Source organism: Podarcis vaucheri (genome assembly GCF_965113315.1).
Source record: "Podarcis vaucheri genome assembly, chromosome: Z".
In the NCBI taxonomy this organism is placed as follows: domain Eukaryota; kingdom Metazoa; phylum Chordata; class Lepidosauria; order Squamata; family Lacertidae; genus Podarcis; species Podarcis vaucheri.
In genome coordinates this window covers 27,021,421-27,035,365 of record NC_138758.1, presented here as the reverse complement: position 1 = coordinate 27,035,365, position 13,945 = coordinate 27,021,421, and the positions used below count along the sequence as shown (strand labels likewise).

General features: G+C 44.8%; 1 protein-coding gene across 1 annotated transcript in view; it reads left to right on the top strand.

The window, feature by feature from the left end:
* CAPN6 (calpain 6) overlaps nt 1–13,945 on the top strand; it is a 59,246-nt gene that overhangs the window by 38,465 nt on the left and 6,836 nt on the right. Inside the window, exons 9-12 of the mRNA XM_082208650.1 lie at nt 2,306–2,501; nt 3,783–3,905; nt 4,547–4,749; nt 10,156–10,277. Of these exons, the coding sequence (XP_082064776.1) occupies nt 2,306–2,501; nt 3,783–3,905; nt 4,547–4,749; nt 10,156–10,277 (644 nt within the window). The remainder of the gene's footprint in view (nt 1–2,305; nt 2,502–3,782; nt 3,906–4,546; nt 4,750–10,155; nt 10,278–13,945) is intronic.

The following is a 13,945-nucleotide window of genomic DNA, read 5'->3' as shown; positions in this document are numbered from 1 at the left end:
ACAACCGAAAGGCCCATAACATTTCATAGGCAGGAAGAGGGAAATTAGGGTGAAGGCACTGCTCCAGCCTCCAGCACCACCACTTTCCCATTTCATCCAGCCTCAGCTCCAGGTTTTGGAGGGCCTTGGCAAGCTACTGCTCATCAGTGAGTCTACTTACTCAATGCCGTGGGTCCTGGTGGCTCTTTTAGGAGGTCCTCTGAATGGTTGGGAGCCCTTGGTATATGCTCAGCCATGCCAAACTTTGATGCTGGTCCTGACGTCTGCCCATCTCTCTACCCTCCATCTCTGCTATCCAACCCACTCCTTGAAGATATCCCTCTTTTTCTCTCCTCTCACCCCTGCAGTATTCTCCTGTCTAGCCCAACCAAGCACTTTTCTGCCATTCAGTCGCTCTAGCAAACAACTTCTGTCTCTATGGCTGCATTTACTTGGCAGTTTATTCCACTTCCCCAACACTTCCCTGTGAATTTCCACATTATGGTTGAGCTTAGATGGGGTTTTTTTAATGTAAGAGAGGATATATTAATTGCAATTTACCCCTCCAGACACCCACATTTGTGGGTTGAACATATACTGCACAGAGTTTAAAGTCCTATCCATAGAAGAAAAATGGAGAGCATATAGGATTAGGCTGTGCCTTCTTTTAACTAAGCCCAGCTGCAAAGTCAGCTGGCTCCCCATTTCTTACTCCACTTAACAGAAAATAAGACAACAGACTGAGAAGTCAGTTTAAAATATGATTTACTTGCTCTTAGTCTTAGTCTTCATTCTCGACAGCAGTAAAGTAAATGAAATACTTCCATTTACAGTATTAACAGCCTCAGGCATGTGCCTGAGAATGGAATAGTTAGATACAGTGGTACCTCAGGTTAAGTACTTAATTTGTTCCAGAGGTCCGTACTTAACCTGAAACTGTTCTTAACCTAAAGCACCACTTTAGCTTAATGGGGCCTCCTGCTGCTGCTGTGCCGCTGGAGCACGATTTCTGTTCTCATCCTGAAGCAAAGTTCTTAACCAGAAGCACTATTTTTGGGTTAGTGGAGTTAGCGGATTACATAACCTGAAGCGTATGTAACCTGAAGCGTATGTAACCCAAGGTACCACTGTATATGTCTGCTCCCATTGCTGGTCAAAGAGAAAGAGAGAGAGGGAACAGTAAATACTTCCTCAGTTCAGCTCTGTGGTCTTAACTCCATCTCTTGCTGACTTGCAAGAATAGGTGTTGTTAGATCTGGCTGCTAATTTTCCACATTTATACAATGTAAAAGCTACTTGCAGAAAACTAATGGAAGGATAGTGCATGTTTTATGCTCATTTCTGTGTCATTTGATTCCGGAAAAATTGCAGCCTCCTTAGGGAAGTGATAAAGTTTGCAGTGACATCATACCAGCATACAGTTTCCCCCTGCTGTTATCCTGAGGGAATCATGGGGGAACGGAAGGATGCATGTGCAGAAAGGGTGGGAGTGTAGCAAGGTACAATTGTCATTCTTTGTTGTGCCACACTACGCCCACTGGGATGAATGAAATTTAGCATGACATGCTGGTATATCAGTCCAAAAACCACAGTTCCATAACACCACAGGTGAAAGGAGCATCAGAAAAATGGGACAGAAGTGCAAGCATTATTGTAACCTGTAAAACTAGTGTGGTATTCCCCATGCCTGTGTCTGTAGCTATGCCCCACCTTTTAGTGTGGTCTTAAGTCAGAGAGATAGCAGCAGAAGGGAATGTGCTGTTTCTACCAATTAGATACATGCTTGTGTAGTAGGTGAGTTTGCGGGTCTGGTTGTTTCTGTTGTATTTCACATCTGCTAAATTACCTAAATAATAATTGTTCTGTTTTTAAATATATTGACTAAATGAGATGTCCTGAGCATTGAACATCCCACATTTTTCTTACTTGTTTCTTTTCTTTTTCTGGAAAGCCACGGAGTGATGCAGGGTAGGGATTTGAAGTGCGCCACAGTGTGTGTGTGTGTCTCTCTGTGTTGTGCATTTCAAATCCTTTCCTTGCCCATGTCCTATGCCACAATCCTGCGACTCTCTAGGCCAGTGGCTCCCAGTTAGCTAAGTACTGTGGACCCTCTGTTTTTCAAAAGCCAAGCCATGGAGCCCCTACTTTTGAAAACATGGATATTTCTGTTGTAGTTTCGTTATGTGAATGGTGCCACCATACCCTCCAGAATGTCCCAGTGCAAAACTAAGATGTTCATCTTCTGAGAGGAGCACGGTGCCCCAAAACACATGTGTTATCTGTCCACAGGAAATTCAACTGTATTTTTTTCTACTCTCTGAGTTAGGATGTCGTTTGAAGACTGGTGCAAAAACTTCACCGATGCTGATGTCTGCCGGATTGTGAACACGTCCTTTTTTAGTATACATAAGACCTGGGAAAAGAAAATGATTCGTGGAGAGTGGAAAAAGAATCGAGACCCACTGTTAAACCGCGCTGGGGGGTGCTTAAATAACGCAGCCACCTTCTTCCAAAACCCACAGGTTGGAGCACAGTTATACTTGCTTTCCCCCCCTCCTTCACCAGTGTTAAAATAATTACAAAGCAAAGCTGGGCCGACAGTTTTCCTGCCATGCCTTTCAGCTTCAGATTTAGGGACAGGAAGAAGATACTGCTCCCAAAACTTCTTTATGTTTTTGCATCACAGCCAGTTTGCCAGTACTGGGTGGAAGTATTAGTCCAGTGGTTTTCAACAAGCGTGCTGTGGCACGCTGGGGGGCCTTGAATGATGGTCTGGGGTGCCGCAGGTAACACTGGCCTCTGTACTTTCTTTCCCTCTCTCCTCTAATGCCCTCTTGTGTCTCTGTCTCCCAAAGGCTTGCACATCTGTTTGTTTGCAGCTGCCTTGCTGCTGCCACTGCTGCCTCCCAAGTTAAGGTGCTGACCTCATGTTCACCTTTGGCCAGTTTCCATTGGTCCACTAAGGCTGGGGGCATCCTCTGCCCAGGCCCCTGTGAGGCAGCATGAGGAGGTACCTCTCTTTGGGGCAGGAGGGGCAGCTCAGAGAACAGGGGTGGAAGCAGTGGCTGCTCGGAGGACTCCCAAGGAGAGGAGAGGATGCTGAGGGAACACTCCACAAGGGAGGGTATTTGAAAAAGGGTGAGAGGCTGCCATAACTGGGCTTCTGAACCCCACAGGGGTGCTGCAGAAAGAATGTAGTTAGTCAAGGGAGCCGTGGGCTCAAAAAGGTTGAAAACCTCTGTACTAGTCTAATTCTGATTTAGATAGCTTTATCCTGTGGTTACCCATAAATCTAGTTTGTTCCATTTCTATATTATCATCATCATCATCTTCAAGATCTTCATCATTCTATTCTATTCTGATCTGATCTATATTAGAGGCATTCGGAATGTTATTTGTGAAGGTCAAGTCTGCTCCCTACATGCAGCCTATATCCTGCAAAAACTGAGGGCACAGATCACTGGTGTTTGCCCATTGAACATGTGAAGGTGAAGGGTAGGGCATAGGGGCACAATTCTAATCCCAACCCAATGCAGTTTAAGGGGGAAAGTGTACAGGACTAAAAAGGAGCTCTGGATTTAACCCAGGAGGATATGACCGGTCTTGTGAGCATGATAATTCCCATAATGTTCATTTGTTTGTGGAGTGACTGCCGTGCATAGGACTTTGGAACGGGCAGCACCCAAATCCTGTGATAATCCATTGTTAACAACTCAGCTACAGGCATTGTTTACAGCAGCGGCTGCTCCGCTACTGAGCCACAGCCCTCCCCTCACCCTGTGCTCCTCTTCCTTCTCTTTAAGTATATCTTTGATGTCAAGAAGTCGCAGGACAAAGTGATGATCTGCCTGCAGCAGAAGGACAAGCGCATTTACAAAAGAGAAGGGAAAGGGGACAACTTGGTTATTGGCTTTGAAATCTTCAAGGTAGGTGTCCATGCTGCATGCCAAAGCTGTTGGAGTTTGGTAAAAGCATAAGAACATAAGAAGAGCCAGCTGGGTCAGGCCAAACACATACTACCTACTACTATAGAAGAAGCAGGAAGGCCTGAAGGGAGGTAATCTACTTTACCAGTAAGTAGTTACTAAAACAGAAGGAATCAGTGCCACACACATATTTGCACACATGCTGGTTCAGCTAGCTTATTGCAAGCATTGCTGCATCACTCCCAGCGAAAGCATAGGTATAGGTAGACATAGGCATGATCTACTGGTACATCTATGAGTGATTTATAGTAGAGTGGCACAGGTTTCCTACTCGCAAGGTGACCTTTTCCATGTGCAGGCTTTTGTACAACGTGGCTGTGAGCTCAGTTCAGTTCTGATACCAAAAACGAAATCCTTAGTGCACTTTGTGACACTCAGTTCTTCAATTCAAATGGTGTGACTTTTGCACCAGGCGTTAGTTAAGAGAGCAAGTGAAAACACACAAAAAACACCTCTGCTCTCCACCTCTGCTCTATCTTTATCTTTATGCCTGTTTGAAGCCACAGCATAGGATCTACCTCACTCTCATGTTGTGTTAGATTGCTCTATGCTATGCAATGCCATCTGCTTTCTAACCCTAGGTTGAGGCCAACAGAGAGTATCGAATGCATAAAGTGACAGTGCAAGAGAAAATGGCAACTTCCCTGTACATTGACAATCGCATGGTATTTTCGAAGTTGTGCCTCAAGGAAGGCCGGTATGTCCTGATCCCAACCACCTTCAGACCTGATACTGAAGCTGAATTCATTCTGAGGCTGTTCACAGATGTGCCATCGGAGCTCAGGTACTACGACTACTTGAAGATGACAGCAATTTTCCCTTCCCATTTCTCCCCGGCTTGCATGAATAACATGCTCATCTGTCTTAGACCAAGAAAGCAAAAGATTCAAAGAGTGATGATGAGGGAGACAGGTTTACAACACACTTCGGTGGGGAGCACTGACATGATGACTGCAACAAGGGGTGCCCCCATTTCTTGTGAGGATGACATTCACTGTGGTTTCAGGGATCACGTTGCCTGCAACCTTTGTGCTTTTGTCCCATGCCAGTTTACAACCACTCTCATTTCTCTCAATTGCAATATTTCCCAAGGGGCAGTAGTCAATGTGAAGCTGCCTTGGGGATGGAGATGCAATCTTCTTACCCCCAGATTCCACTTAGTAGGAGAGAGTTCTACACCCATTCACAAAAGGACTGACATGATGACTGCAACAAGGGGTGCCCCCATTTCTTGTGAGGATGACATTCACTGTGGTTTCAGGGATCACGTTGCCTGCAACCTTTGTGCTTTTGTCCCATGCCAGTTTACAACCACTCTCATTTCTCTCAATTGCAATATTTCCCAAGGGGCAGTAGTCAATGTGAAGCTGCCTTGGGGATGGAGATGCATTCTTTTCACCTCCAGATTCCACACAGTAGCAAATAGTTCTACACAGTGGCGTAGCGTGGGTTGTCAGTACCCGGGGCAAGGCAAGTAATTTGTGCCCCCTAATCCGTGGATTTGTGCCCCCTAACCCTAACCCCCAGATGTTGCGCCCGGTGTGGCCGCCCCCCCTGCACCCCCCACGCTACGCCACTGGTTCTACACCCATTCACAAAAGGATGCAAGATTGCCTTTCTACTGGTGTTTGATACTATCGTTTATTGTTTATCATTCTTTTTCCTTTATATAAGTGTCAAATAGAATAAAGTGTTCTTCCTTTTGTGCATTTATGTTTTCATTGGCTTTCCTGGTGTACAGATACAAATTAGGTCGAACAGTGGAACGTGACAGATTTGATATACCTCTTATTGAGCTGGAGAATGCCTCCTTTCCCCATATTAGAACAGTGGTGTGTCCTCAGTAAGGTCCCATTCGATTCTGATGGGCTGTGCCTAGAAGATATTCTGAACACACATATCACATGGTCTTTGTGTTCCCAGCTTCTAAAGAATCAGTATATGCTTAAATGCAAAGTGCTGAAGAGGAAGATACCTATGCAGTGTTGCACACATCCAGGTTGTTCTTGCAATCAGAATGTTGCATTAAAAATTCAAAAACAGAAGAAAAGAAGAAATGTTGCAGAATCTGTAGCGTGCTATGCTGACATGCTAATGAACCATGCTTAGTAGCTGAGCACCCAGTTTTAATGAGGCATGGGGTGTGTGCTATTTCCTACAGCAGAGTTTAAATTGGGTCTTACTATCTTTTTGTCATGGGACCACAAAAGGGAGAAGCATTTCTTGGTTATATATCATAGAGATATATGTGCCTTACTCATGTATGGTCTATTTCTGTATTGACTGCAATTCCCTGTAAAAAGCACATATTTTTGTATGCTCAGCTGTGGTCATGCTCCAGGGGTGCCCTCAGGAGCTTAGCATCCCAGACCCAGGAGGCATGAGTCTCTCTCATCAAAGCACTGAAGGCAGGGCTTGCAGGAGCAACACAGTCCAAACAAGCAGAACTCAATCACAGAAAATAGTCTAGGTCCAAATGTGAGTGAATATTGCTGGAAATTCAGCAAGGTGGGCACCTGGGAATTGGGAGCCAGAACCCCATGTTATTTCCAGCAAGTGGTGGCTCAAGAGGGTGGCCTTATATACGCTGTCTTTTTAGACCACGTCCTAATCACTGCTGCTGTTAGTGAAAGAGCTCCAGCGATCGCTCACTCATGACTAGTGTGATGGCTCTGGGGTTGTAGACACATGTTCTGCCATTGCTCTTCAGGCTAGACTTGGAGCTTTCTGACAGCAGCATTCTTGAGGATGTGGGTGGCCCTGCCTCCTCCTCTGACAGCTCGAGAGACTCTTCAGCAGGCCTCAACTTGGATGGCCCCTCAAGGGGGTCATCTGCACCAGCTTCAGGGTCCTCAAGGCCCTTAACATGTGGGGTGCCTGGCTAAGAGGACTAAAAATCCTCTTGGGGCTAAAAATAACACCTACACGTGAGCAGCTGCTTGCATTTAGGTGCTCTGCACAATCAGGACAGCTGGGACCAATGGTTCATCCTGGGGGGGGGGAGTGGCAAGTGGGGTGCTGTGGGGCCTGGTGTTCAACATCTTTACAAATAATTTGAATTACGGATAGGTAGCCGTGTTGGTCTGCCATAGTCAAAATAAAAGATTCCTTCCAGTAGCACCTTAAAGACCAACTAAGTTAGTTCTTGGTATGAGCTTTCGTGTGCATGCACACTTCTTCAGATAAATAATTTGAAGAAATTGAGGGATCAGGATTCAGGGTGGCTTTAACATATTGAAGGACTGGGCCCAAACCATTTTTTAAAGTCCCATTTCAGTAGGTACTAATTCAAGGTTCTACACATAGGCAGGAATACTAGGATGCACAAATACAGGATGGGAGGGGGGCACCTGGCTTGACAGAACACATGAAAAGGATTTAGGGGGTCCTAGTAGCTTCAGATGGGTGAACAGTATGATACAGCAGCAAAAAATTAGTTAATGTTATTCTAGACTGCATCAACACTAATATAGTGTTCTGATCAAGGAAAGGAGTAGTACAGTGCTATTCTGCCTTGGTCAGACCACACCTGGAGTCCTGTGTCCAGTTCTGGGCATGACAACTTAAGAAGAATTTCGACAAACATGTTCAGAGGAGGGTGTCAAAGATGACCAAGCACCTGGAAATCAAGCCTTGGGAGTTGGGAACGCTTACCCTGGAGAAGAATGAGGCTCATCCACACTTTTGCTTCTCCCATGCATAAGAAAGCATGAGTGAGATTTTTTTCTGTTCGCCCTGCCACTTTCTCAGGAAAACCTGTTCTTTAGCACTAAATCACAGCAAATGTCAAATCACAGAAAACTCCATTGATGTTTGCTCTGATTCAGTGGTAAAGACCAGGTTTCCCCTGTGGAAAGTGGTTAGACAAGCCATAGTTAGGATGAGCCCAGAGAGATGTTATGATAGCCATCTTCAAATATCAGAAGGGCTGTGGCATAGAAGATGGAGGAAGCTTGTACAGTGGTACCTCAGGTTAAGTACTTAATTCATTCTGGAGGTCCGTACTTAACCTGAAACTGTTCTTAACCTGAAGCACCACTTTAGCTAATGGGGCCTCCTGCTGCCGCCACGCCACCAGAGCACGATTTCTGTTCTCATCCGGAAGCTACAGAGGGTAGGATTCAAATTATAAGAATGGAGATTACTACTATTACAGTATTATTATTATTATTATTATTATTATTATTATTATTATTTATTACCCTTCACTCTAAGGCCCCCAGATAGTTTACAGCTTTAGAGTTGAATAATGAAACAATGTAAAATGGCTTGCAGTCATAAAATAAGGTGGGTAGCACCCTTACCTTTCCCGCCCCGACCTGGCCACAGTTATCCATGTGACGGTCACCTCCAGGCTTGACTACTGTAATTCACTCTAGGCAGAGCTGCCCTTGAAACTGTCCCAGAAACTCCAGCAGGTGCAGAATGCTGCAGCGAGACTCCTCACAGGGTCTCCGCCATGGGAGCATATTCACCTGGTGCTTTTCCAGCTGCACTGGCTCCCGGTGGAGTACAGGGTCAGATTTAAGGTGCTGGATTTGACCTTTAAGGGATGCGGGTGGCACTGTGGGTAAAACCTAGGACTTGCTGATCGTAAGGTCAGCAGTTCAAATCCCCGCGGCAGGGTTAGCTCCCGTTGTTCGGTCCCAGCTCCTGCCCACCTAGCAGTTTGAAAGCACCCCTAAGTGCAAGTAGATAAATAGGTACCGCTTTATAGCGGGAAGGTAAACAGCGTTTCCGTGTGCGGCACTGGTGCTGGCTTGCCAGTTGCAGCTTCGTCGCGCTGGTCACGTGACCCGGAAGTGTCTTTGGACGGCACCGGCTCCCGGCCTCTTGAGCGAGATGAGCGTGCAACCCTAGAGTCGGTCACGACTGGCCTGTACGGGCAGGAGTACCTTTACCTTTACCTATTTGACCTTTAAAGCCCTTCACAGCCTAGGACCCTCGTACCTACGGGACCGCCTCTCCCGGTATGCCCCACGGAGAGCCTCAAGGTCCATAAATGGCAACACCCTAGTGGCCTGTAAGACAGAGGGCCTGTAAGACAGAGTTGTTCCACCTGGCCTTTGGCTTGGAGCCAATTTGATTCCTTCCCCCTCTTTCTTTTTTCTTTTTTCTTTTTCCTTTCTCCTCCTGTGATGAGGCTGCATTTTAATATTTTAATGTTTCAATATTTTAATGTTGTATTTTAATCTTGTTTTTAAGTTGTATTCATTCAACTTGTTTTTATTATTGCTTGTTAGCTGCCCTGAGCTGAGCCCAGCCTTGGCTGGGGAGGGCGGGGTATAAATAAAAATTATTATTATTATTATTATTATTATTATTATTATTATTGGTGGTGGTTAGCACTTACAGTGAAAAATCACTCATAAAGTAGTACAGGGTGGGTTAGAAACCAGACACTTTCTCTGCCCGGTTGGTGGCCATTATTGCACATGAATGGAGAACACCATATTGGTTGCATCAGTACAGATCTGGGCTTCCTGACTTTGTTAGAACTATGCCCATGTGTGTCCTGTCTCCTTTGGTTCATGGAAACTATGATGATATGATATGCAAGAACCCTCTTGAAGGAATGACAGAGACAGTAAAGAAACATGACTGAAGATCATATAATAGAATATAAAAAAGGTTAATACTTACCTGGCTTCTGCCAAGAGGAGGCAAGGAGGACGGATGTCCTCATTTTCTTATTCTACAAATTTTAATGTGCTCACTTAACATGTATTACTGCAAAATCAAGAAAAATATTTTTGGGAGGGCAGAGCTAAACATCAGATTGGCAGGAGTGGGCAAAACTCCACAGCACACCTGTATTATTTTGTGGCATGCAATACCAGAAATGCCTACCGCTGGTCTTGCCCATTTCCTTCTCAAGGAAACAAAGCGCCAAACCTACAATGTTTGCAAATGTATTTTAAATATTATCCCAACAAAAAGTCATCCTAACACCTTGGAGCAAAAAACCATGCTCAATTATTATTCTAAGGTGTCATCCCCAATGAAGAACTTTTCTCCCCACTTGTAATACTTTGAAATTAATCACCCACAACACTGTATTATTTGTCCATAAGCATCAAAGTACCTGGTGGCATCAAAGTAAGGGAGGCAAAAGTTCAATATTCCATATAGAATCTGGTATTAATCCACCAGTCATTCCTACCTGATACATTTTATCTTGGTGTTCCAGGGAGCTTACACTGCATCGACCCAGGGGCGCCTGCCTGGACATCCTACGTGGCTTCGTTGCGAGGGTGTCCCAAGTTAAAGTCCACTCTGTGTCACGTCTCAGATGTCAGGACCCATATATCGGTAAGTGCAAAGGGTTAATCCAAAAGTCTTTGTGGTTCTTGTACTGAGTTAGTAAATTATTCAAATGACCTGAACATTAAAAATTCAATTTCCCTTAATCTACGGAAACACTGTGCTGTCAGATAAAACTAGCAGGTGAGCTTAAGATTAAGAAAGGGAACTAAGATTTAAGAGAGCTGTACAGCATGTTCTTAGAGAAATCATTCCTGTCGACTTAGTGAATAACACAGAGATGAAACATATTAAAAATCCTGGAATGAAGCTAAAAGTCAGATGTTGCAGTCTGAACTTTAGATATCTAAACCTGACCTAAAATTGCAGTTTCAGGTGGGATTTCACTTTGTAAGGCACACACTCATTCACAGTGCTATTTTTCTAGAAAAAGACGTGCTGGAACTCACCATGAACGCCTCTTATAATGGAGGTGCAGGAACGGAGTTCTGGTGACTTCCATCTGAAGAAAAGCCCTGTCCATCCATGGTCCATACTTAGCTCTGGGCAATGGAAGGTTTGTTTCAAGGTGATTCTGAGCTCGCCCACACTGCCACTTGTCCCATGCCTAGAATGCATATGTCCGAGCATTTTTGCCTTTGCCCTGCCACTTTCCTCCAGAAAACCCATTTGTTCTGATCATATAAATAAAATCTTTGAGGGGGCTTGGCCCTCCCAAAGCTGATGGGCATTGCCATTCAAATGGTGTGTGTGTGTGTGTGTGTGTGTGTGTGTGTGTGTGTGTGTGTGCCAGTGCCACATATTGTGATTGATAATGCAGGGCAAGGCTTACCTGCTCCCCTCCCCCCCCCATATTTCATTCAAGTTGGCGTCCCAGGTCAGAACTTAAAACACAAGTTGTCCCAGGAGTAAGTGGCAGAATGGATAAGCACTCAATGGGGCCTTTTGTAATTTATTCTAGCCACTTCCTGGGTTCACTCCCCCGTGGTTTTCATGAAATGAGATGATCGTGTGCATTGGAATTGTCCAGAGACAAACACACACTTCTTCTCCTTTCATGATAGCTGTTTGGGTAGATTGGGGTGGCAGAGGGCAGTCTGTGCTGAATAGAGCATTGAAGAGGCAACAGCTGACTGCAAATAACAATAGTAACACATGTCTAGAAAGCATGGGACAAACTAAAAGCACGAGACAAGCGGAAGTGTGGACAAGCCGTCTGTCTGAACCCAGTCTTGATTAATTTCTCAGGCTCCTTTTAAACTTAGCGTATATGAAAGGAGGATACTCACTTGAAAGTCAAGCAGCGCCCTCTGCTGCCTATTTGTTAACTGTACTTTGCCTTTGGACATTTGACGCTAGAGAAGCGCTGGAACCTATGCAGGTTCCTTTTTCAGCCATTTGTTGCTTGGGTTGCTCGCTAGCCTGATTTAAAGACTGAACGTCAAAAGCCATAGAGGTGGGATAATATGTGAAGAATGCATATTCAAAATAGCTTTTGTTGAGTTTTGGAAATGCACACACAGACACATCTCTCGTAACATTTTATGTAATTTCATACTGAATGAATGATAAATGAGAGTAATCAATATTTGGCCATGTGACTTACATCAACTTATTTCGAATTTCTTAAAATCCACCGATTGATAACATAGTTTGTTCAAAAGGAGCGGGGAGGAAATCTGCATCATGTACCGTATTTTTTGCACCATAACACTCACTTTTTTCCTCCTAGAAAGTAAGGGGAAATGTCTGTGCGTGTTATGGAGGAAATGCCTACGGGTGGCATGCCTACGGATTTTCCTCCTCTAAAAACTATGTGTGTGTTATGGTGCGTGTTATAGAGCGAAAAATACGGTAATTCAGTTGCCGTTGCACCTAATGCCTTTCAACTCTTATGCCAACCTTCCTTGACAACCTTGGAACAATTTGAATAGCCAGAGACTCCTTGGCAGTTTTTCTTGACAAATACCAGTAGTCAGTGTTCTGCAAATGCTCTGAAAGAGTTTAAGCATAAATGGCATTCAGCATAGCATCCAGATGTTATGTATGCATGTATATATCGAAGCAAGGCCAATCGGAAGTGGCAGGAGGAAGGTCATCTGGCCTGGGGCCTCAAGCTCAATGGCAGTACCAGATTTAGACACTTGTTAATTTTTTGGCATTTCATAGATTTTGCAACCTTTGCAATGGCTTCATGTGTTTGCCTAAGCCTTAGCAGAACAGAGAAACAAAGGGGTCGATATAAAAAGAGAAAAGCAGAAGAGCCTCTTAAAAAGCAGTGGAATTTTCTCAGCTCAGGCTGCTAAATCATTATTTTTAGAGCCTTCCTCCCCTGCCCCCAACACACACATGAAACATTTTTCTTTTCACATTTCCCGAAGGGGTGTGTGTGTGTGTGACAGAGGCGGACGGATTGAGAGAGAGGACTGATTATTTCTCAGCTCCTACTACGGTGCTGACAGATCAATAAAACAAACACCTCTGGCTGCCAAGTGCTGGGTATGGGATTTGCAAGCACCAAGCCACGTGGAACACAGGGGTATTTAAAAGCCTATTACTTAGATTTACAGCTAGTACTTGTAGTCACTGAACAGCAAAATGGCATTCAGTGCCTAGCAGGGCTATTCTGAATAATTTGCCAGTGTTGACTTTCAGGTCCAAGAAACTCAGCCGTGAGAGAAATTTCTCTCCATTGTGTGAATATCCACTTTTTTCAGCACCATTGTTCCTCCTCCCTCACTGCTGCTGGTATTTCACCACCATTTTTTCTGACTACTGTGATTTCTCCTGTTGAATAGTGGGTAGACATGGCAGACGACACAGCAATTTCTCCAAAGCAGCTATTTATTTTTGTAAGCTGGAACAGAACTGAACAGCAAACAGTAGAAACAACAACCCAGGGTTTCCCGACTAAAATAACTAATGTGGACCTGAGTGAAAACTATCTACAGTATCCCCCTGCTGGCCCAGGGTGAGAACTTCAGTACATAACACCTCCCTTCTGGATTAGCTGTTCAGCTAGTCCTCTGTGTACCTGAATGTGAAAACACCGGAGTGCGAGAGCCTTCTCAGATTCATTTAGTAAGGAGTTTGACATCCACAGGGCCACCACAGAAAAGACCATCTCCCCTGCTGGCCTACAAACAACGAGGGTTTCTGTTGTTGATCTTAATATATGGGCAGGTTGAGAGCCATGACATGAGAGACAGCGTGGTGTGAGTGGTTAGAGCATCAGGCTAAGACTTGGGTGATCAGGGTTCAAATCCCCTCTCAGGCATGAAGCTCACTGGGTGATCTTGCCTCTTAGCCTAACTCCAGGCCCCCAGGTCACCCAATGTGTGTCATGGCTGAGTGGGGATTTGAACCCTGGTCCCTCCCAGATCCTAGTCCAACACTTAAACTGCTGCACCACAGTGGCTCTTAATGATAGGCAGGTGTGAGTTTGAGGCCCTGCATTCTCTCTCTCTCTCTCTCTCTCTCTCTCTCTCTCTCTCTCACACACACACACACACACACACACCAGGAACCCAAACTAGTTTTGCTGAAAAGGCCAACCCTTCTCCTTTTTCCACATGATGCCACCAGAAGCTCATTCCCATCAAGTCCATGTGCTCGGAAAGAGTGTGATTTCACGCATTTTAAATGAAGACTCATCTGTCAAAGGACAGCAGTGTTTGGCCAGAGCTCTTATAAATCCCCCTTAACAAGAGTTCTAC